This window comes from Myotis lucifugus, unplaced genomic scaffold (assembly GCF_000147115.1).
Source record: "Myotis lucifugus unplaced genomic scaffold, Myoluc2.0 scaffold_580, whole genome shotgun sequence".
NCBI lineage: Eukaryota > Metazoa > Chordata > Mammalia > Chiroptera > Vespertilionidae > Myotis > Myotis lucifugus.
In genome coordinates, this window is record NW_005871628.1 from 218,193 (window position 1) to 242,639 (window position 24,447).

The 24,447-nt window shown below is 43.3% G+C and overlaps 1 protein-coding gene and 1 non-coding gene across 11 annotated transcripts in view; both read right to left on the minus strand.

The window, feature by feature from the left end:
- Positions 1 to 24,447, minus strand: part of VPS13D (vacuolar protein sorting 13 homolog D) — a 210,316-nt gene that overhangs the window by 50,727 nt on the left and 135,142 nt on the right. For 9 of the 10 annotated variants that reach the window (XM_023745772.1, XM_014446840.2, XM_023745776.1 and 6 more), the window contains 2 exons: positions 15,455 to 15,589; positions 13,930 to 14,097 (listed from right to left, as the gene is read on the minus strand). In XM_023745772.1, the coding sequence (XP_023601540.1) occupies positions 13,930 to 14,097; positions 15,455 to 15,589 (303 nt within the window). Of the gene's footprint in view, positions 1 to 13,480; positions 13,856 to 13,929; positions 14,098 to 15,454; positions 15,590 to 24,447 lie in introns of all 10 variants that reach the window. The other variant, XM_023745774.1, reaches the window with a different exon arrangement.
- LOC111823596 lies at positions 19,415 to 19,488 on the minus strand. The gene has a single exon (XR_002826664.1). It is a non-coding gene; the product is annotated as a small nucleolar RNA SNORD28 (small nucleolar RNA).

The following is a 24,447-nucleotide window of genomic DNA, read 5'->3' on the forward strand; positions in this document are numbered from 1 at the left end:
TATGGTTCCTGCACACAGGTCTATATTCAGACAGCTCTCGTGTGGCCTGGAACCCCGTTAAATCAGCACTAAGTGTGTGGGACGGGGAAGAGCATTCTCTGGGTCTCAGCCCACACTGTGGCTTGGAAGGGCGGTAGAGCATCAACAAGAGAGCTACAACAGAGGATGCTGCAGGAAAGCACTGAACTGTGACCCAGACTCTCTGCAGCCTCTTGGCACACAGCCTCACACGGTGAATTCTGCAAACATGACACCGCTCAGGGTCCAAGAATGAGGCCCACTCGACGGGCTCTGACCCAGACAATCCCGGTTCCTATCCTGGCTCTTCGTAGCCTTGGGCAAGCGGCGCAGTTCCTCTGAGCCTCCACGTCCTTGTACGTGAAGTGGGACTAGGGTCACTGTGAGGACTCAGCGGGCTGATCCACGTGAGACGAGAACAGTACGTGGCCACGGGGAAGCGGTCAGTGAACACTAGCGAGGAGCATTTTTAAAGTCCCACTCGGCTACTAGCTCGAATTCAAACGCCCTTCAGTGGGCAGTCCTGTTTCTATACAGCGATACTGAGGAATAAAGCTAATAAGGGTAATTAACATCTTTAACACTTCAAGCAAGTGTACACAAACATATTCCACCTAATTGCTCTGCTGTAACTATTTCACAGACTGCACAGTGAGGAAGCCTCCTGTCAGCTTGGACAACAGACTTTGTGAGACAAAAGGCAAGGAAATACAAAATTAACATTGTGGTCACTCCTTATCAGAACACAGACAAAGCGAGCGAGCCAGCAGTCCGGAATGAAGGAAACAGGTTGTTGGCTTGATTGGAATTTCCTAGGATTGTTACCATGTAGCACGAAATTAAGCCAAATGTTTCTTTGCACACAGTTAAGTTTATGTGAAATATATCAGAAATGATATAGTTAGGGCTCTGGGTTTGTGTGTGAACAAAACTGCTTTCAAGAAATGTAGAAATGTATCATTAGGAGGTTGATTAAGAAAATGCCATAGATTTGAAGTTCCCTAGATCTATAAATAAGTTCATTCAGCGCTGGTTGGGGTGGGGGTGGGAAATCTTCAGGCTAAATACACAAAGGAGCAGGTAAACCAACACAGGTGACCTTTCTTCTGAAGTGGGTGTGACTGTCAGATGAACTATATGCACCAACACAGCATTTTCAAGACAGTACGAGCTCTGACATTTCAAACCAGGACACCACCACCTCAGCAACTAAAACTGAAGAGCATCATGGTGTGCTGATTTACTTCTTCCTCCCAGAAGTACGCCCCCCCCCGACACACACACACACACACACACACACACACACACACAGCTGGCAAGTGGGTTTTCCGAGCCACAGGGGAAAACCTGGAACACACCACAAGTACCCAGATGTGTCAAAGTGGGGAAAGAGGACGAAAATCAAGCAGCTGACCTACAGTGTTTCAAGAACAGAATGTCTCCAGGAAAATGTGGCAAAATAGGTCTTTGATGATAAATGTAATTCCACAAAACTAGCAGCTAAAAGAAGCACCAGGCAGAATGAATGACAATTTAAGGTTAGAAATAACCAAATGTTCAGACTCTTCCATTTGTTTTCTTCTGTTTTCAGGGATAAGAGAGGAATAAAGAATGTGCTGGAAATTTGGGGCATGTGCTCCAAACCTTCCCCGCACCCCGCTCCTCCTCCTCCTCCTCCTCCTTCTCCACCTCTTTCTCCCTCTATTCCTCTTTGTAAAAGGCCTTTAATTAGCTCACATCCTCTCCTGACCGGGGCTCCCTAATCCATTCTGACACAGCCTGTTGGCCAGGCAGTGGGGACTGAGCGCAGGCCCTATTAGCCGGCTCCCAGCGGATCCCGCTGCTCTTATCTCTGCAGATGCCTGATGAGTTTGGTATCTTCCCTCCCAGCCCTCCTGGGAAGCCGCCCCAGCAGGTGCCCATTGGCAATAGTTTTGTGTTACAGGCCTGAATGAATGATCCCCGCAGGAGCTGCAGACTGTTTTCACAGACTCCGAAGGCAGTCAAAAGTCCACCGCGTGAACTTGAAATGACCCCAGCTGCAGAGTCACTGGCGGGTTCACCGGGAGGGCAGGCACGCTTTATTAAACAACTAATACTCTTCACAGATAACTTTCCGAAAAAGCAAAAGTGTTAACTCTTTGCAATCTTTCCGGCAAGTGGAGGGGCTCTGCTGTGTGACTGGCTGTTTGAAGCCAGGTGAGGATTCTGGCCCGGAGGAGGGTCAGGCCAGGCACCATGTGGTCTGCTGCTTTGTTAAAGTGTTCCCGATTCAAGTAAAAAGGCACCTATTCTAGTGAGGACCGTGACAGCCCAAAGCCAGGCCGTCCCCAGCGCCATGCTGGAAGCCGGGCCGTCCAGAGGCCCTGGCTCGCTCGCCCCTTTGCCTGCACACCACTGGGACACGCACGAGGAAAGGGTGACCAGGTCGTGAAGAAAGCGGCTGCTCGAACTCCCATCACCAGCAGGGCCGGCGTGGAAATCATTTTGTTCATGGCAGCCAGAGCCAGCACAGTTAATTCCTTTTGAAGGAGGATTCAGAAAAGGCACAAGTTCAGATCAAAGTGTTCTTATAATCAAGTTCTTTCCAGCTTGCTGGACAGACGGCAACAGAACATACCCAAATTTGCAGGACTCACTGCCAGTGGCCTCTTCTTCCCTGGATTAAAATTAGTAAAAGGTCCACTTTTTCCTTTTCTTTCTCTCTTAACTCACAGACTGTAGAAGGGGCCCAGTGACAATAATCATAATTGATAACATGCAGATAATCATATAAAACATTTAGAAGAAATTTTAAAAATTCAATTTAACCAACAAAGTTACATTCATTTTGGCATCAACCAAGGACTATGTCTATCAAAATTTTACCTCTATCCCATCTCACCAATTGCCCTCCAAATCTAATTTTGGAGGGCCTCCCCATATATTTGGGGGAGATCCTGTCTTGTTTTCAGATGGGGTGCCCTTGCCTGGGTTTATTCTGTGTAGCAGATTCTGTTGAAGGGCAATAACATGCTTCAAAGGAGGCACACTCCCTCCCCATCCAGGGGAGCCAGCCTTCACACAAAACACAGCTCTGCTGCGCGAGGGCTTTCTGCACGCTGCACACAGGGCTTGGGGTACAACCACCAAGGTGGACATGACTTAGTACCTGGTCCTCAGGAGCTAGTCTCGTGTAAAGACCCGAATAAACAGCTAAAATCCGCGTGAAGGATGCTGAGAAGAGGCACACTAGCTGCGTCAGGGCTGTGGCCATGACTTCCTTCTCCCTCACCCCTAGAAGGACAAGAAGCAGGTGCCCACAGCTGCTGGCTCTGCTTCAAAGACAACAGCAGGCCTGTAGCCAGAGGCCCGAGTTCTTGTGCTGGCCCCGAGGCGAGTGAGCTGCGAGAACCTTCCTGGGCCTCAGTTTCTCCATCTGCAACCTGAGAGGGCGAAACGCTGATCTCCAAGTCCCTTCCCAGATCGGTGTCCCGAGTTTCCACTCAAGTACCAGGCGGTGCTGAGGGCCCAGACCTGGGGCGAGTGGCTGCCACGCTCGGCTGGAACGAGTGGGAAGGGTGTTACAGTTGGGACCTCTCTTGGGAAGAACTCGAGATGGGTTTCAATGGAAAGACAGATTAGAGAGTTAAGATACCATATTAAATGTTATTAAAACAAGGTTTCTCACAGAACTCTTTTTTTTTTTTAAATAAAATTTCAGTTAGACACTGGTCACTATTGTGTTCTATCTTTTAAAGAAAAATAGTGGCAAATTCTTCCGTGTGTTTAATCTGAGATTTTTCTCCTCCACACAGCTCCCTCATAAAGAGACCTTAATTTGTCTTGCCAACTGACTTGGAACTGTGGCAATCCTGCGAACCTGCCTTGCTGATGTGACTGGACGCAGAGCCTACAAAGGTGGCGGCAGGCCCTGAGACAGGCTGACAGCATCCATCGCTGCCCCTCGGCCTCGTGTCTCAGGGACCGTGAGCCTGGAGGTCTGCAGGCCACCTGAGGTCGTCCGGCCGACCACTCACACCCCTAGCACGCGGCCGGGACAGTGAGCCCCTCTCCCGGAAGGAAGGCCTTTCCACAGCTGGCTGCCCGGCAGGACGCTCCTCTGAGGGGACGCTGTCTGGCAGGGACAGCAGCGGGCTTAGCTGGGAGGCCTGGGCGCCAGCCCCAACTCCATGATTTTGGCAAAACTATTCAATCCGTGTGACTGAATGGCCCACCATGAAACAGGAAGTGATTATCACACCTGCCCTGCTGGCCCCATGGGGATGCTGCAAGGTAAAATAATTTTTTTTTATTTAATTCCTGAGGGAAATGGGTGCTTTCTGGAGCAGCAGTGAGGTCGATGGGACAGCTGGGGTAGGAGGAGCCCGGGGCCTCGCCTCTTCTAAAGAAGTCAGTTACCTTTGCTGTGACTCAGTTTCTCCTTCTGTCACGTGAAAGTAACAACACTTGCATTCTTTAACGCCTAATTGGGGAAAATTAAGCAAGGACAGGAGCATGCTACAAGGCTGCATTTCTATAAAGCTCCCAGGAGCTGTCTGTAGCTCTTCTTTCAGAACCGACTGGCATCCTCCTTGCCAATGTCCAAGTTACTAGTAAAAAAAATAACCCTGCTGGCCACAGCCTCCTGCTGCGAAACATCACAAAGGCCATAAAGCTGAAGCGATGGGCTGTTTCTGGAAGTACATTCGGCTTAATTTTCATTTCAGCGAAAACACGGAAAGTTATTGCTTCCAAAACAATGTGTTCTTATATAAATTCAATAGCTTGCAGGAAATGTTTACTTAAATATCTTCCTCTAATAAAGCAAACAGGTATTTCCCATAAATATTATTTTAATTCATTAGATTGAAAGATGTGCCCTAGCTGGTTTGGCTCAGTGGATAGAGCATCGGCCTGCAGACCAAAGGGTCCCGGGTTCAATTCTGGTCAAGGGCATGTACCTTGGTTGCAGGCTTCTCCCAGGCCGAGGCAACCAATTGATGTGTTTCTCACACATCAATATTTCTCTCTGTCTTTCCCTCTCTCTAAAAATCAATGGAAAAATATCCTTGGGTGAGGATTTTTTTAAAAAGATGAATGAACAGACTGGAGGAGGGTCAGTTTCCCAAGCCTTCCTATATCTTAAGCAGAGCCCAGGCCCGATCCAGTAACGCACACCTGTCCTCATTCTATCCAGGTCAGTATCTCAGACCCGAGGGATGGGAGGGGTAGAGAAGAAATGGGACCTAAAAGTCACCCGCCTTTTCTATCTGCATTGCTACACATACAGCATGATTTTGGATGTAATTCAGCTTACGTGTGGGAGGAAAGTCATGAACTTTTAAAAAGCATCTTGTTTATTTCACATAAAAGCCATAAAATAGTCAGACAATAAAGATAAATCCAGCAGGTATTTCACTTATTTAACAACTATTTGTTGAATGTACAACATGTGAAAATGATAGACGGGATAAAGGAGAGTCCACATGGGCACAACCTGGATCACTTCAATTTTTCCTACAACAACTATTTATGGTTAGTCACGGGGGAAACTGGCAATAAAAATGATGACAGATAAGATCTTTGCCTTCTAGGAGCTTTAAGTCTCCTGCGGGATGCAGATGAATAAACAGACGGCTGTGTGGTGCCTCTCAGCTCAAGGCCATCGCCTCCTCGAGGAACAGAATGGAGTGTTCCTTCCGTGGGCCCCACAGCTCCTTATCTCGTGGACTGGAAACCTCTACACAGATTCCAGCCCCAACCCTCGTTCTCTCTGTACCACGACTACTTACAAGTACTTCCTGTCCGCCTGACCTGTCCCACCTCCCTCAAAAAACCGTTTCTTTCCGTCTTACTTTCCTAAGCCTCTGCCACAGCACCTCGCACCTAAGTGACACTGTGAGAAGTTCGCGGAGGGCTGTTTGAGATGTGCACAAAGGTTACTTTCCAAGGAAAAATGCAGTCACTGCCTCAATGCGAGCACCAAGCGCCCTGGGAATTCAGAGTGGAGAGAACCTCACAGGGCGTCTGGTTTGGAGCCATCTGGCCAGAGATGGGGAGGAGGCATTCCAAACGCAGGGAAAAGTATGAGCAAAAGAGCAAAAGTGCGAGAGAGCCGCATGGCTGGGGACACAGGAAGTGACCGGAGGGGCAGCGTTCTGCCACTTTCTCTTCACCCTTTCCTTGACTTCCCCAATTTGGCTCCTAGTGTTGGAGCTTATCCCCAACCTCCTCATGAGCCTAACTAGGGCATTACCTGGTTCTAAGAACTGGCACGGGAGGGCTTTCCCACTGGTATTTATAGAAAAGAAAAAAAGAGATGCTGTCTTTCCCATTTGCCTTTTGGAGGTAGGGATTCCCACATGATAATGATTCAAAAAGCCTAGAAAATCCAGGTCCAGCACGGAGGAGTTAGATTTGGGAACGAATGGGAAGCTGTTTGAGCTGTACCTGGAAATGGTGCTGTTTCCAACTGTTTGTGCTTTTGCCTCTGACGCTGGGGGTTTGGTGGAGAACTACATCTGAGAGGCGGGGGAAACATACAGGCAGACTCCCAAACTCACTTGGTTCTAAAATTTCTGGCTCCCACACTCACTCATGATTAAACGTCAGGTCAAGGTAACTGGGCGTCCCAAGCCCCACTTTCCTCACCTATAAAATGGAGCTGACACCTTTCTCACGGTCCATGTGACAATGAGGCAGACGGGAAGCACCTCGTCCACCCCTGACACAGAGCAGCAGCTCCATGAAGGAGGCGAGGTCTGTCACCCACAGCCCTTCCTGACCTTGAAGCATGGTTTCGACCAAGGAATCCCTTCTTTCTCCTAAGAAAACACTTTGATTTAGCTTTTCCTCAAAATGGAAAGACTTAGAGAGATAATTATAGGGAAGAAAAAATAAAGGCAAACAGAAAGGGCCTTCCAAGCAGTGTTTTGACGTCTCACTGCCAAAAGAGAGTCTGCCTTGCCCTTCAGATGTTTATAAAATCGGGCTCTAGTTCACCTCGCCTTAGGTTGTCAGTTTTTCAGGAAAGGCCAAGGGCTGCTATGAGTAATATTACAGTGCCACACCCCTGGGGTAACCGGCCAACCGAAGAGAGCCTGAACTGACCGTTCTTCTCACCGTGCTTTCACCAGGGTAGAGAACCGCTACTCTTTGGGAGACACAAATATTTCCTGTCTTTTCAGTTTAGCAACTGGACATACTTTCCCACCAAGCAGACTGCAGTTTTGGACCATGAAGTGAATTCCTCTGAAACGAGATGTTCGGTCTCAGAAGATGACCTAAGGCCCTGACTTTTAACTGAGCTACTATTAGGAAGTGAAGAAAAGTTTAAAATTTTCCCCATCTTTCTGTTTCAAAAATAGAGCTTCAGTGGTGTCGGCCCTGCTCTTTGACTGTGGGCTGAGCTGCCTGATTAGGGTGGAAAGAAGGGAAAGCTACGCCCGTCCACTGAATCCTGAGAAGCAAGGCGGCTGCACAGGGCGGGTGGGGCAGCCTGGGAACTCCGGTCACGAATGTGATTCTCATGCCACCACTCAACTCCCACCCTCCCTTCCCCGCCCAGCACACGCCCACTTCCCACAGAGAGCTGAGATATGACCAAGTTAGGATGGGTCACTGATGGGTCATTCGGCGTCTAAAACTTGCCTCTAACCTAAAGGAGCTCAGACTAAAGGAACCATTTTAGTACTCAAGGTTATCAGAGGAAAATAAAACAGAAATTCTGTTGCCAAGAATTTGAGTCATTTCTCCAGATACGACAACGCGAAGGCACCTCCTCTTGACTGGAAAAAGAAATCCCTTGGGTGACTTATTTAAGATCAAAGTCTTTTTGAAAAGAGAAAACTCTACATTCTCTGAGGGATAGATTACTGTCTGAAGTGAATTTCATTTAACACAAAGTTTTGTGCCAACTTAAATACACTAAAAACCCCAATGCTTGTAAGAAGGCATTCACCTATTACTCGCTTATAGGTACATGGAAAAGCTATTATGGGGATAATCAGCTCAACTATAAAATGGAGCAGCCATACATAATGACAAAAACAGATACAAGTCATAAACTGCCTTTCCCCCTCAGAATCCACGCAGGCAGGCACTCAGTGCATTCTTTGTGCAAAGATAAAACTTTTGCCTTGACTAAACAGGGCTTTTAGTCTTGTTTGAACCTATAAATACACTCCCCAAAAGACAAACACAAACAAATGCTGTTTCTTAAACAAAAGGCAGATGGACCCCTCTGCCCTCGAGAAGGTCACCGTATACACGATAGGAGGCTGGCTCATGGCAGGGCTGGCTGAGACTCTCAGAGGCAGGGGCAGGGACATGGAAGTCAGTTCCCACTGATGGCCGCTATTCCCTGAAGGGAGGCAGCTCCCCCGCATACCGTACCCCAAACAGAGACGAACGCAATCGAACAAAATATTACCTAAAGTCCTAGCTACGTTTCCCCCTGAACTATCTAAACAGTCTCAACTTCTCCCTCCCTATTTCTCTTTCGCACTTAACTTGCTTGTACTTATCATCAGACAGTTTTCTAAGAGCTATGAAAGCTCATTCTGAGACCAGGCAGGGCTTTTCGGTTGTTTGCTTTTTGTTTTTCTTGCTGTTGTTTTTATGTTTTAATATAAAGAGACTTGTCTAGAATAAACCAAGCAGTTAGCAATGTGTATCTAAAGTGTCACTAAAGCCCAGAGTCAAGACACTTAGTGCAGAAGAGCAGGTCTTGGTTCTGCAGTGACCTGGTTGACCTCGGCAGCTCACCTCACCTCTCTGGCCTTAGTTTTTTCATTTATATAATGGGGCTCAGGCCGCCTACGCTATCTGCTGACCAGGTAATTATGATGATCAAATGATGCCACACGAGTCAAACTATGTTTGCAATCACCAAGGTTCTAGTAAGAATCTACATGCCTAAAAGGAGATGGTGATGGTCACGACCAATCCAACGTAAGAATGAGCACAATCACCACCATTTCTTGACATAAACGATACAGTAGCAGTCACCTTGCCAGCTAACAAAGTGATGTCAAATTATAAGCTTCTGGTGTGAAGTTAGCAGTCATTCATTTTTTATATTCCCTATAGTGCATGGAAGAAAGCCTTATACAAACAAAGGAAATACATCATATTGGGGATGGGGGGAAGGCCTTTAGAATTAGCTAGACTTGGTTTCAAATCCATCTTGCCATTTCTAGTTGTATGATCTTGACAAAATTATTTAACTTCTCCAAGTCTCATCTTCTTGGTCTGAAGACGACATTAGAACACGTATTACACCCAATGAATGGATGTAACGGATTTACCACAAGGGCTGACAAACAGGTGTTCAATAAATATTTACAAATTGGTACGTGTTCCCTAGTGAAGGAGGGTGTTCAGCCCTGTTCATTCATCTTTTTCCTACTAATGCTGTTTATACCAAGAAATATTAGGTCTTTATCCAGTTCATAACTAACAAAATTTCCTAAAAACAATAAAACAATTAACTACATAGAATAAAATATATTAAGTAAAAACCAACAGAAAGCTCACATTGCCTTGACAAAAATTTAGATCTGTAGAGTTTGAGCTGGGAAATTTGGGCTCGTTGGAAATAAACGCCATAAAGCAAAAGAGAGAAATAACCCTACCATACCTGCTCATACCACTGCAAAAGTTATCAGTAATATGAACATGCAGTGAATAATGAACCATGAATTCTAATTTCCATGAACAACAATTGACTTTGATGAAAATGATTTCGGTTAAAAATAGGGAAAATTATTAAAATATTTGCATTCATAAGCACAGAATCAAAACATAGCTGGGATCAAAAAAGTACCCGGGATCAAAAGCATCCTCTACGGCCTTGATAATGACACAGAGAAAATGGGAAGCAGCACAGAACAGAGCAGAGGTCCCGTGATGATCAAAAGTGCTTCTCCCCTTTGCTGGAAGAAATTAAGTCTGCTGCTGGCTTTCTTCCCTCAGGAAGACCAGGTGACAGCTGTAGAGAGCAACCCCTGAGTTTTTACAGGGGCAGCAGAGAGAATGGGATCATTTGCTCTATTGTTAACATCTGAGGTTTTCCTAGTTTGAAAAGAAGTTGTCTTTTTTTTAGAACTATGTAATTTTCCTGCAAGTATAAGAAAATATTACACAGTAATTACAGACAGAAGGGGAACTGGGGTCTATATAAGAGAGGGAATTTGTTCAATGGGCGTCTCCCCAGTTCTCTGGCTTTGAAAGAGGTCAGAGGGGCTACAGGTAGTCACATGACACCCAACTAGGAAAATTCATGCTGCAGAGAGGAGCCGTTTCCCTGACAGGGTTTTAGGATTTGAAATGCTGTGCTTTTATTAAATAAGGCGTATGCCATGAAAGGATTTCAGGAGTGGCGGGTTTGCCATGGCCTTAGGAATGGGGTCAGATCTTTGAGGTTCTACTCAAAGGGTTGGAGTCATTTTTCCAAGATCCAGGCAAGTGAATTGTGGGACAGAGGCCCCCAGCATGGTGGCTAATCCCTGGGTCCTATCATCTTAGAGCCGGAATCCTGAACCTGATTTCTGAGGGTTGGGGGCTGAAAGGAAAAGGATAAGAGAAATAAAGGGCACAGCTTATTTTCTAGCTATATTTCCTTGAGGCTAATATTAAATAAAGTAACTGTTTAATGAGAAATTCCAGAAGTGGATATGATAGCCCTGAAACTAAAAATCTGCTGTGAGTAATTCACAACATCTATCCAAGATAACTAAGACCTGCAGGTCTATTACCTCCTTAAGTGACAGAATGAATTCCCTCTTAGCTTCTCACCAGATTTTCACCTACTTCATCTCTTTTGCTCCTCAGGTCAGAGGGTCAGGGGAAATGACCATCACCTTTTCATAGGTTAAAAAACAGCTTTCAACAGAGAAAAGGATTCTTTAAAGCAGAGGTGGGGAATGTCCGGCCTATAAGGCCCACAAAATCATTTGGTCTGGCCCTGCCAAGGCATTAGGGGTGAGTTAATTAAATGTTTGATCAAATATAGCAGGCTAATTTTTAAGTTGATAATTTTGTATGGCCCGAGAATGATGTTATAAATATCCAAATGGCCCTTGACAGAAAAAAGGTTCTCCACCCCTGATTTAAAGGGAGGAATGGGACTGGAACTCATCAGCCCTAAGCTCCCCTTAACCCACAACCCTATGTCTACAAGAATGACAATTTTTGGGGAGGCATGAACCTCTCTGAGAATCTAATAAAAACTGTAGATCCTTGCTCAGGAAAAAAATATATATATATGTAATATTTATAATTAATTTCAAGAGGTTTATGAGTTTCTCCACTCCACAAAAGCCCATGGAACCAAGGTCAGAGTCCACTAGTCTTCGCAGCCCTGTGGGGCTGGCTGGCTGCTGGGGCTCTGGGAGGTGCAGTCCCTTCGTCTCTGACCCCTTTCTTTAATCATGGGAACCTAGGCATTCTTTAAAGAAATACTTCCCACAGGCCAACAGTTGATTATTGTGGTCATTTGCACTTCCTTAAACTCCTCTTGTATACACATAAAAGCAAACACAACATTCCCCCAAAGCAACATTAAAGGTCTGATCTCAACCCACAACACTACAAGAAAATGGAGATCTTTAGCCACATACATGCAGAATCACAGATTACTTGAGTTGGTATTTAGTCGATGGACCTGGCTTTTGGAGCTATCATTGCTGATATGAAGTAGTAACTTTAAGTCTCTTTGCTTTCTTATCTTAGAGAATATGGACTAATCTTTATAACACATCCAGGGATCTTGGTATCAAGATAAATTACACAGCAATTCCTCTGAGTAGCAGTCTGTGGCACCAATACTGACAAGCTTACTAAAGGCAAGAGAACTGCATGCAGAAGGACCCACCCACCTGGGAAGCCGGCTTCCCATTCGAGAGCCCTTGGGGCCTGGAAAGCAGTATCTTTATGCAAACCCACCAACAATAAAAAGCATGAATCCAATAAAATGCATGACCAATGTCACCAGGCCCTCAGACAGGTTTGGGAGTGAAGACAGGGGTCAGGAGTATTCTGCCCTCTCTTTCTGCTTAAGTTATATTCTCATGCTGACTCTTAAGCTTCAAAGAGTTTCCAGGGGAAACAAGAACCAGAAAACAAACGAGACTTCCATAAATGAGAAAGAATAGAGAGGCCCAACCTTTTTCCTCAGGATGCAGTGGAGGACTCTGGGAAAGCCCACAGGGCTCACCTGTGAAGAGTCTCCAACTTCTTCCTTCACATCCACAGGTTAACTATGGAGGGTTCCTAAGAGCCACACTGGCCCAGATGGAGCGTGACTCTCCGCTCTCTGTGCCTGAGGCCTCCTCCTCTGTAGACTGTAACATACTGGCTTTCATTTCAAGGGTATTAATAGTTTCCTGGTGGCTACAGTTTGAACGTTTTACATTGATGTAAATGTAAGAGTCAAAGTGAAGCCCATTTCTCTTGTTCAGTCTATATTTTTTATGACATCATATCTCCTTTCATTCTCACAGAAAGCCAGAAAAGGTGCATTTCTATTCCAGGTTGAGAAAGGCCTCTCAGTACAACACAGTGCATTTATTTTCCAAATTAAAGCAAAGCCCAGGGATACAAAACAAAGAAATTATAAAACTGAAGAGACTTGCTATGCTGATTAGAATGTAATAAAATTAAGTAACTTTAACTGGCGCTTACAATAAACATTGACACACACCTGCCCACATCAAGTCCGTGGGAGTCTGTGCCATGGCGGAGCCGTGCTGTGCTGCCGTCGGGTGAAGGTCCAAGGGCAGCGCAAGAAAGCGTTCAAGGCTGGAATGCGTGTGCTCATTCGACTCTGAACCCGAGTCTATCTCCAAACATGATTACAAAATCTCCTTCTCCCGTTCTCCAAAAGCCAGAGGGTTGCCTATTTTGAACCACAAACCAAACTATACACTTTTGGGCTGGTTTAATAGAACTATAGTATTGAAAGTACGGATCAGCTCTAGAAAATAGTTTGGAAAACAGGAATACATTCCCAGCTTCCACACATTACCAAGAAGGCTGTGCAATACAGCAATGCCATCAACTCCACTTTCTCACCTGCTCGTCAGGATAAATTCCTAGGTGGTGCCATTAGCATCTCCTCCTGGAGAGCCACCTTTACACCTTGGGGCAGAGGGCACAAGTGCCCCTAAGGTTTCCCAACAACAAACGCTCTACAATGAATGAGCAGAGAGCACAGGAGCTCTCTCCAACCTGCTCCCTCGTGAAAAGGTCAACCTCTAGAAGAAGTCTGTGCAGCTGACAGGAAGGGGAGGAGAACTGAGACCTTTAGCGGCCTTTTGTCTATTGTCAAATAGCAACCCCCTTTCAACTGCCGGCACCTTTCCCAGCTTCACACGTAAAATCAGCTCCTGCCCAGAAGTAACTGTGCAATAGCAAAATGTCCACCAACAAGAGGCCAGTGAACGAAGAGCTGCTGAGACAGCAAGGCTTGGAGGATTACCCCGCTGTCCTGCTGCTGAATGCAGACAACTCAAAGGGTCGCTGCGTTCTAGAAGCCGTACTTCAGTTTGGACTTCATCGTGTAAGCTGTGAGGAGGAACTGGGAGATTCTAGACAGGGAAATGGCACAATCAAATCCCATGTTTTCAAGTTCACTCTGGTGGCTCTGGAAGATGCAGTGAAGTCCAAGGGCAGGAGGACTGCAGTGGCCCAGGGAAGAGACACCAGAGTCTGGATGAAGGCCGAGGTGATGGGGAGAAGGAACAGGAGATATTTCAGGGGCGCACGCAGTGGGCTGGTGCCAGGTTATCAGAGGTGAGGGGAAGACAGAGTACATGAAGCAAAGACCATGTATGTAACTTCTCACAACCTCGTACTATCCGAGAAATTACAGAAATGTGGAGGACTCACGTGGTTGATGACCACGGAACATCACCTCTATTTCCTTACCTTGGCAGCAGAGTTAGATACTCCATGGGTAACATTTCGGATAAGGCCTCCGACATTTCCATACTTTATCAGTCCAGTGACCCCCTCAGAAACGTCATTCAGAAGCCCCATGGGATTGCCAAGGAAGTCCACCGACCCCAGGATCCGCGCTGCCTGGCTGAGGAGTTCCTGTCACGTGGAGGAGGGAGACAAGAAGAGCAGCCCCTGTTTATACTGCAGTGTCCCAAGCACAGAGGTTAGAAATCAGCCTGTCCCCCATTCCCATCAACACCAGCAACCCCCTTTCCATTCTCACCAACTACAAGCTCCACCTAAACTTCTCCCAAATGCACATATCCCAGAGGGTGCCTCCAATACTCATAAATTTTCCTTAAAAATAATCCTCAAAGCCATTCAGAAGAATAAAAAAGGTATGAAACAGGAAAGATTCTTTACATGTATTTACATTAGTCTATGCCAGTGGTCGGCAAACTGCAGTTCTCGAGCCACATGCGGCTCTTTGGTCCCTTGAGTGTGGCTCTTCCACAAAATACCACGTGCGGGTGTGCATGTACAGTGAGACTGAAACTTCGTGGCCCATGTGCAGAAGTCGGTATTTTGTGGAAGAGCCACACTTAAGGGGCCAAAGAGCCGCATGTGGATCGAGATCGCGAGCCACAGTTTGCCAAACCACTGGTCTATGCTCAATATTCCCCTTTCTATTGTTCCCACAAATAAGGAATTAACCAGCAGCAGAGAGAACGTGAAGGTGAGGGAGGAGGGAAGATCTGGGGTCCCTCATGATCCAGGCCCCAAAGAGGACACGTTCAGACCTATCAAGAACCCCTCCATCTTCTGTGCACCTCCACCGCCTGGGTCCAGGTTCCAGGGACACCTGCCCTATCACTCTCCTTACAGTTCAGTGGAATTATCACCAATTAGGAAGAGCAAGGAAGGAAACAGAGGGAAAGGAGGGAAATGGGGAGGAGGAGGGAAGGAAGCGAGAAGAGGATATCTTTTGACTTTGACAGCGAATACATTTGATACGACCGTGACCTATCTATTCGTTGAGGAGGATGCCTCGGCTTTATGTTTTGGTCTTTGCAGCCTGGATAATAAGTACAAATGGAAAATGTCCAACTTGATAAAAACATTTTTTTTTAAGTTCAACTCTAGGGCAGGGTCTCACAGGCTCTAATCACATCGGTGTGGTTGCTGAAAGGAGGCCCAGGCCTGGTAAATAGAGTTCACAGCATTTTGTGTTATCATTACAGCATCAGTTAAAGTCTTGAGAGTTGTGACTAATCTCGTGGAGGCCCCTGAGACTGGTTCTGAAGGACCAGACTCACGGCTCATAAATCAAATGCACTGTTTCGGGGTTTTCATGATGTGTGCAGGCTTCGTGGGCCATGACCTGACCCATAACTCAACAACCTCAGCTGAAATGTGGGTTCTCAATAGTAATGTCTTAGTAGCCAAATTTCCCAAACAATTAAAGCAAACATCCTGCGTATGCTCCAGCTCTAGACACCTCTCCAAAGCTCACCTCCTGGAAATGTTTGAGGATGTCATTGATGATGAACTCCTTGGTCTCATAGGGATGGACCCGAGTGAATGGGTCCAGATTAATCACAGCATCTTCGAACCGAATCAATGGAAATCCCAAGGTACTTTTTAGAGCCTAGTTAGGGGAGAAAGAAAAGGACATAGTTAGGCTATACGATGGCCTCCTAGGGCACTTAATTCTGGATTCCATGAGAGTTACAAGTCATGTCAACTTTCCCACGGGAATAGGGCTCTGATATTTATAAACAAGGAATTTCCCTGTAATTATAAAAGGAAAATATATATGTATCACCCAAAGTAACGTGTATCACATAGGAATAAACACTATTGGCTTCGCAGCGTAATTCTTCCTGATGTTTTGTATCTGTGTGCTTGTCATGCTTTACTTTTTGACTGAAGTATATCAAACATACAGAAAGGTGTACTGATCAAATGTACAGGTCAACGACTTTCCCAGTGAACACAACCGTGGAACCATCCACACTAGAAAATAGATTATCTCCACCCTAGAAGCACCCCCTCCCTCCCCATCTTCGGACTGCCAGTCACTACTCCCTCTGCCCCTAAGTCACCACTAATCTGACTTCTATCACAGCAGATTAGTTTTTCCTGCTCTGAATTTTATCTAAATAAAATCACTGGTCTGAATGTTGTTGTATGTGGCTTCTCACAGTCAACATTGAGTTTGTGAGTTTCACTAGGTTGCTGCACATAGCTGCACTTTATTTATTTTTATTTTTTTGATTAAGTTATTACATATGTGTCTTTATCCCCACATAACCCTCCATCACCCCCACTCATGCCCTCACCCCCCTGTTGTCTGTGTCCATTGGTTAGGCCTATATGCTTGCATATAAGTCCTTTGGTTGATCTCTCCCCCTTACTCCCACCCTCCCCTACCTTCCCTGCGGTTTGATGGTCTGATCAATGCTTCTCTGTCTCTGGAACTGTTTTTTGTTCATCAGTTTATATTGTTCATTATATTCCATAAATGAGTGAGATCATGTGATATTTATCTTTCTCTGACTGGCTTATTTCACTTAGCATAATGCTCCCCAGTTCCATCCATGCTGTTGCAATTGGTAAGAACTCCTTTTTTACTGCAGCGTAGTATTCCATTGTGTAGATGTACCACAGTTTTTTAATCCACTCATCTACTGATGGGTACTTAGGCTGTTTCCAAATCTTAGCTATGGTGAATTGTGCTGTTATGAACATAGGGGTGCATATATCCTTTCTAATTGGTGTTTCTAGTTTCTTGGGATATATTCCTAGAAGTGGGATCACTGGGTCAAATGGGAGTTCCATTTTTAGTTTTTTGAGGAAACTCCATACTGTTCTCCACAGTGGCTGCACCAGTCTGCATTCCCACCAGCAGTGCACGAGGGTTCCTTTTTCTCCACATCCTCGCCAGCACTTGTCATTTGTTGATGATAGCCATTCTGACAGGTGTGAGATGGTACCGCATTGTTTTGATTTGTATCTCTTGGATGATTAGTGACTTTGAGCATATTTTCATATGTCTTTTGGCCTTTCTTCTGTCTTCTTTCGAAAAGTATCTATTTAGGTCCATTGCCCATTTTTTGATTGGGTTGTTTATCTTCCTTTTGTTAAGTTGTATGAGTTCCCTGTAAATGTTGGAGATTAAACCCTTATCAGTGGCAACATTTGCAAATATGTTCTCCCATGCAGTGGGCTTTCTTGCTGTTTTGTTGATGGTTTCCTTTGCTGTGCAGAAGCTTTTTATTTTGATGTAGTCCCATTTGTTTATTTTCTCTTTAGTTCCCATTGCTCTAGGAGCAGTATCAGTGAAGAAATTGCTTCAACATATGTCTGAGATTTTGCTGCCTGTGGATTCCTCTAGTATTTTTATGGTTTCCCGTCTTATGTTTAAGTCCTTTATCCATTTTGAATTTATTTTTGTGTATGGTGTGAGTTGGTGGTCTAGTTTCGTTTTTTTGCATGTATCTGTCCAATTTTCCCAACACCATTTATTGAAGAGGCTGTCTTGACTCCATTGTATGCTCATGCCTCCTTTGTCGAATATTAATTGAGCATAGTGGTTCGGGTCGATTTCTGGGTTCTCTATTCTATTCCATTGGTCTATATGTCTGTTCTTGTGCCAGTACCAGGCTGTTTTGAGAACAGTGGCTTTGTAATACAGCTTGATATCTGATATTGAGATCCCACCTACTTTGTTCTTCTTTCTCGGGATCGCTGCAGCTATTTGGGGTCTTTTTTTATTCCAGATGAATTTTTGGAAAGTTTGTTCTAGGTCTGTGAAATATGCGTTGGTATTTTAATGGGGAGTGCATTGAATCTATAGATTGCTTTGGGTAGTATGGACATCTTGATGATGTTGATTCTACTAATCCATGAACATGGTATGTTCTTCCATCTGTTTATGTCTTCCTCTATCTCCATTTTCAGTGTCCTGTAGTTTTTTGAGTAGAGGTCTTTTACCTCTTTAGTTAGGTTTCTTCCTAGGTATCTTAATTTTTTTGGTGCGATGGTAAATGGGATTGCTTTTTTAGTCTCTCTTTCTGCAAGTTCATTATTGGTGTATAGAAATGCCATAGATTGTTTGGCGTTAATTTTGTATCCTGCTACATTGCCGAATTCATTTATTAAGTCTAATAATTTTTTGATGGAGTCTTTAGGGTTTTCTATGTACAGTATCATGTCATCTGTGAATAAGGACAGTTTTACTTCTTCTTTTCCAATTTGGATGCCTTTTATTTCTTCCTCTTGTCTGATCGCAATAGCTAGTACTTTCAGTACTATGTCAAACAGGAGTGGTGAGAGTGGGCATTAGCTGCACTTTATTTTTATTCTGCATTGTATTCTAATGTATGAATAGAACACTATTTAATCATTGCCGTTAATGAATAGTTGTGTTGTCTCAAATGTTTTGCTATTATGAATAATTCTGCTATGAACCTACTTGAATATGTCTATTGGGGCACTTTTGTATGCATTTTTCTTGATATATACATGGGAGCAGAATGGCTGGGTCATAAAGAATGTATAAAACAAACAAACAAAACAGAAACAGACTCAGAGATACAGAAAACAGACTGATAGCTGTTAGACAGAAAGGGGTATGGGGGTTGGGTGAAAAAGTTGAAGGAAATAAGCAAAACCAACCAAACAAACAAACAACAAAAATCAGAAACAGATAGCAGTATGGTGATTACCAGGGGGAAAGAAGGGGGGGGGGGCGGAGTAGAAGAGGATAAAGGGGGGATAAATGGTGACAGAAGGAGAATGACTTGGGCTGGTGAACACACAATATAATATACAGATGGTGTATTATAGAATTGTACACTTGAAACCTATATAATTTTATTAATCAATGTCACCCCAATAAATTCAAAAAAATTTAAAAAAATAAAAAATGCCCCCCCCCATAAAGAATGTATACATTCAACCTTAGTATACACTGCCACACAGTTTTCCAAAGCACTTGAACCACTTTACATTGTCTTCTGCAGTCTATGAAATTTCTTATTCTATATCCTCATCAATACTTGATATAGAAAGCTTTTAAAAAACAAATATTCTGACGGGTGTGCAATGGTATCTCAGTGTGGTTTTAATTTCCATTTTCCTCTTGAGGAATGAGATTAATTATCTTTTAATATGCACACTGGCTATTTGGATATCCTTTTTTTAAAAGTGTCTATGCAAGTCTTTTGCTCATTTTTGTAGTGGGTTGTCTGTTTTTTCTTTGCTTTGTAGGAGTTTTCTTATACATTCTGTATACAAATAGTCTGTTGAATAGATATATTATCAGTATCTTCTCCCATTCTGTGACTTGTCTTATTACTCTTGATAGTTTTGTGATGTTCATACATTCTTAGTTGTTTTTTTTTAATGAGGAGAAAATTATTACTTAAAAATATTAGAATGGAATAAGATTACTTCATTGAACAGAAAGTGCCATCAGAACTCTAACATGCTATCCCTGTCACACCTCACAGAGCATCAGCGTAACAATTTAAATCATCTGACATTCTTAGTTTTAATAAAATCCATCTTTGTGTCTGGGTTACTATCCACACCAATTCATAAAGGTATTCCCATATGTTTACTTACAGAATTTTTATTATTTTACTCTTCACGTTTAAATCTAAAATCTACCTGGACTTGATTTTTATATATAGTGTGAAGTAGAGCTCAAGAACCATTTTTTTTTCCAAATGGACAAATTGACTATTATTTATTGAAAAGATCATCCTTCCCCCTATTGCAGTACAATGCAAACTCTGCCATCAGTCAAGTGACTGTATTTATGTATCTGTTTCTGTATTCTCTTTTCTGATTCATTTTCTCCTGCCTTCTGTCAATACCACACTGTCCTAATTACTGCAACTTTATAACAATTTTTAAATCTAATAGTGTAGTTTCTCCAACTTTATTATTTTTCTTCAGTATTACCTGTTACTCTGCACTTTTTATTTACAAATAAATTTCAGAATCAGCCTATTAATCTGCCACATAAAAATTGCTGAAATTTACTAAATCTAAAGATCATTTTTAGGAATAATGACAACTTTACAATACTGAACCTTCTAATGTCCCTTTTAACTATTTAAAATTTCTCACAATAATGTTTTTTTTCCGGATAGAGGTCTTGTATACTCTCTGTTGGATTTATTCCTAGGTATCTTTGGTAGCTTAAAAATGACCATACACCTAGCCAGTTTGGCTCAGTGGAGAGAACGTCGGTCTGCGGACTGAAGGGTCCCGGGTTCAATTCTGGTCAAGGGTACATGCCCAGGTTGTGTGCTTGATCCTCAGTGTGGGGCATGCAGGAGGCAGCCGATCAATGATTCTCTCTTGTCAGTGATGTTTCTATCTCTCTCTCCTCCTCTCTGAAATCAATAAAAATATATATTTCTTAAAAATGACCATAAATTCTTTGCATTTCCTACGATTAGTGGAATTTATTTCCCTTCCACTTGAATCTGCACTGACCTTGTACTTCAACCAATAAGATGCAAAAGAAGTAACACTGTGTGACATCTGAGCCTAGGCCTCAAGAGATCGTGAGTTTCTGCTCTACCCTTTTTGATGCTGCCACCATGTGAAGAAGCTGAGACTGGCTTCCTTGAGGAAGAGTGGCCATGTGGAAGGAGGTTCTGTTGACAGCCAAAACCAACCAACCACCTGACCTGTGTAAGTCATCTTACATCACTCAGTGCCAGTTGACCACCAGATGACTACAGACACATGAAAAATCACAAGTGAGTGCAACAGAAGCACCACTCAGTTAAGTACAGCCCTAATTGCTGACCCACACAATTATGAACAACAAAAAAATGGTTGTCTTAAGCAACTTAGTTTTGGGTGATTTATTTACACAGTAATAGATAATGATTCTGTATTTGATATTTTCTTCACACTATGATAAATACATTCTTCGAATTTTCCTTTTCTCAGTAATTGGTGCTGACATGTAGGATGCAATTGATTTTCGTGGCTCTGTTTCTAGTGTCTGTTTTTTCTCTTGGTAGGCCTGGTCATTTGTGATTAACTGTAACATTTTGTATGAAAACTTATAGAGACTTTGGATGAGTCTTTAGCTTCTGGCAGGCAGTTAAAGGGGTGTAATCCAATCAGGATTTGTGCTTTATCGAGGCTAGATTTCAGTCTTCATAAAGGCCTGGTATAGTTCTTCAGTGATCTAAACTGAAAACCAATTCTATTCCTCCATCTTTACTCTCTCCAGCACCGTAAACTGCTAAAAGGTCTATTTAGCTCTTCAGTCTCTTGGCTGTCACTTTTTGCCTGGCTTCTGTCCGACTAGGTTACTTAGAAATTGGCACCTGCCTTGAGAAATAAAGCAGCTCAGGTTATTGGGGTCTCTTTTGTGCCTATCCCTTCTCTGTAACGTAGTAGCCCCTCAATTACCAGCTCTCTTTGTAGCAATGAAGTCCAACTTTTGCTCTGCCAACCTCATGAGACTGCCAAAAGCTTTCCTCGGATTCTCTGCCTTTTGGCAGCTGCTTTCTGCCTAACTGCCCTACCTTTCTCTCCATACCACTTACAAATTAGAAATGTCTCAAGAATAAACGCAGAGTAAACAGTGTGCTCACCTTATCGAGTTTCCTGCCTCTCATAAATCTTGGACCCTTGAGTCCTGGCTGTCTTGGTAGCTTTCCAACACCTTCAAACAGACTTTGTTTTTTTGTGTGTTTTTGTTGTTGTTGTTTTTAATATCTAGCTTTTCTTGTAGTTCTCAGCTGGTTTGGGTCTGCTATAAGCCAGTTAATAATTTTCGGATGTAGTCTATTTTCCAATTTATATTTTCATTTACATGATTGATAGTTCAAGGATTTTAGAAAGCATCCCAAATTCTCTTTTTTGGATGTGAAAACACTTGCTCATGCTAATAATAGTACATCTCTGATCCACTTAGAAGTTATCCTTTTGTAGAATGTGAATAAATCTAATTTTATGTTTTTCTATATGGCTATCTAGATAGTCTAATAGCACTTATTAAAACACCTGTATATTTCCCACTGAGTTAATATGTCTTTACAGTAAAATCTCATGTGAAATTTAATGGGCTTTCTATTTTATTTTCTTATTTATTTTTTAATCTTTTAGCATGTATTTTCTTTTAACAAGAGTATGTTCATAATTGAAATAACACCACAAAATTGAAGATGACACTGTCTAAAACCAGAGAGTGGGAAAACTTCTTTGTGACTCAAAATTCAGATTCAAAGAGGCAAAAGACTGATAAATTTGACAACATAAAAACAGAAAGCTTTTGTATGATTTAAAAACACACAAACACCAAAAGCAAAGTAAAAAAACAAAACAAATGAAAAAACAAAGAAAAATATACCTGCAACTTATATCAAATACAGAACTTACATAAAGAGCTTCTAAAGTCAGATAAAAGACCAATCCTATGATTTTAAAAAATGGACTAGTGATATAACCAAACAGGTTAGTTCAGAGGGGGAAAAAAATGGCCTTTAACATAGAGATTAGGAGACAGAGGAGGAGAGTAAAAGAAAACTGAAAAAGCCAGAGAAGAAACAAACAGGAGAGTAAGAAGAACCAGAAAGGACTGACGTCAAGAGGCAGCAATATCAAAGTCGGCGAGGACCCTACAAGGAAGGGAAAAAGCCACTGGATTTGGTGCTGTGGGAAGCCACTTGTAACCTTTTACTAAAAACTGGAGAACAAAACATTTTAGAGATTAAGAGCATCCTCAAGTTAATTCAGACTAACACTCTCCTGTTTGTTATAAGTAAAACTAAAGAAATGCTAAGAGGATGGCCAAACGGATGGAGATGGTCATTAGCAGGTCTCAGACTTGAACATGCTAATTTTCACAACAGTAACTACCTATTAGGTGGAGAGCATGGAGACCAGAATGGAGGATTATATTATTTCTCCAGGAAAACTTTCCGCTGCTCATTCCTGCACGTCTCACCCACCCTGGGTGAGTGGTGATGAAGTAATAAGCAGGCATTATCTCCCTCATTTCATTGACAGGGAAACTGAGGTCCTGAAGGCTTAACTGTTTTGCTTCAAGCTACACAACAAATGTGCTGGGGAAGCCAGGTACTGACAGCAGCTCAGAGTTTGTTTTGTCAACACAGCTCAGAGCACTGCTTTCTTCTCCGAGAAGAGGAAATGAGATCAAAACAAAGGCTTAAGGCAAAAAGCTTTTACCCCAACTTCCTCATTGCAACCAAACATTGGAGAGGAGGAACCACACAGAGTAGCGAAGGCTTTGAAACCTGTACTGAGTTGTCAAAACCCTCACCCACTGGAGACACTATCCCCTTTCTGAATGGCTGCTGTGCTTTGTCTGAACCAAGGAAACACTAGTATTCTGGCCCTTCAATAAAATGATCTGCCCTTGTCATTTACTGCTTTGGGGCCTCCTGTATTGGAAAAAGCTGCCATACAGCTATTGGTATGAGTAATCCTGCCACCTTCAGGCTGTTCTGGTCGAAGTAGAAGGGATGAGAGGGAAAGAGCCAAACAGGGCTTTTTCTTAGAGTAACTAGAGGACTAATCACATACAGTAGTATACTAAGTTGATGCTCATTTACTCAAGTAGCAGTTTCCTGTTATAAAATGGATTCTGGGGAAAACAATCTGTGCTCATAAGTTCCTAATAAAAATAGGAAAGTGTCTACTCCGACCTCTGCCAGACAAAAGCTGCTGAAGTCTTCCAGAAACGTTATAGAGCTGAAAGGAGAAATACCTGTCCATACGCCATAGGTCTCAGATCGCCAGCCAGCCCCTGGGCCACGTCCTTTCCTCTCGGAGTTTATCCTGCACTAAACAAAACTGTCTGGAATTCATTCTTTAAAGGTTTATTTATGGTGCACAGAGACTGTTTATGTGAAGCAGGGTATCTGCCCATTTCCCTCCTGGGACGGTGTTTAAAACTACAGGGATCTTTCCCTCTCTGGCACTTTCTGAAATACAATTAACAATACTGGATCTTTTTTCCTTTAACAAATCTGGTTTTTATTTAGGAAGGGGAGGGAAAAAGTAAAGGGTCTGAAGTTTCCCAACAAATTATTTCAAGCCTTTGAGAAGACAGTTTTAGGCTTTTTAAATAGTGTCTTTGTTTGAAATTCCCCCTCACCCCCACCCTCTTGCTCTCTGACCATTAAAATGTGGGTTTTCTTCCAAACTAGATTGCTCAATTAAAGCCCTGCTTTTGTAATACCCCCATGCTCTAAATGGGAAAAGAACTGCTGTAGGCCACCTTGTGAAACCTTTTAAAGGCTCCTGGCTTCTTTGATCTTTAAAAAAAAAAGAGGGAGAGAACATATAAGCTACCTGGCATTCTCCATATTAGTCGGCTACTCTAACTTGCAGACTTGGGAGAATAATGGGGAGACTGGGGGTGGGGATGCCGTGCTTTCCTCTCCGCATTTGTGAAATGGAACTTATTACCTCCCCCTTCTCCCATCACAGAGGAAGGAA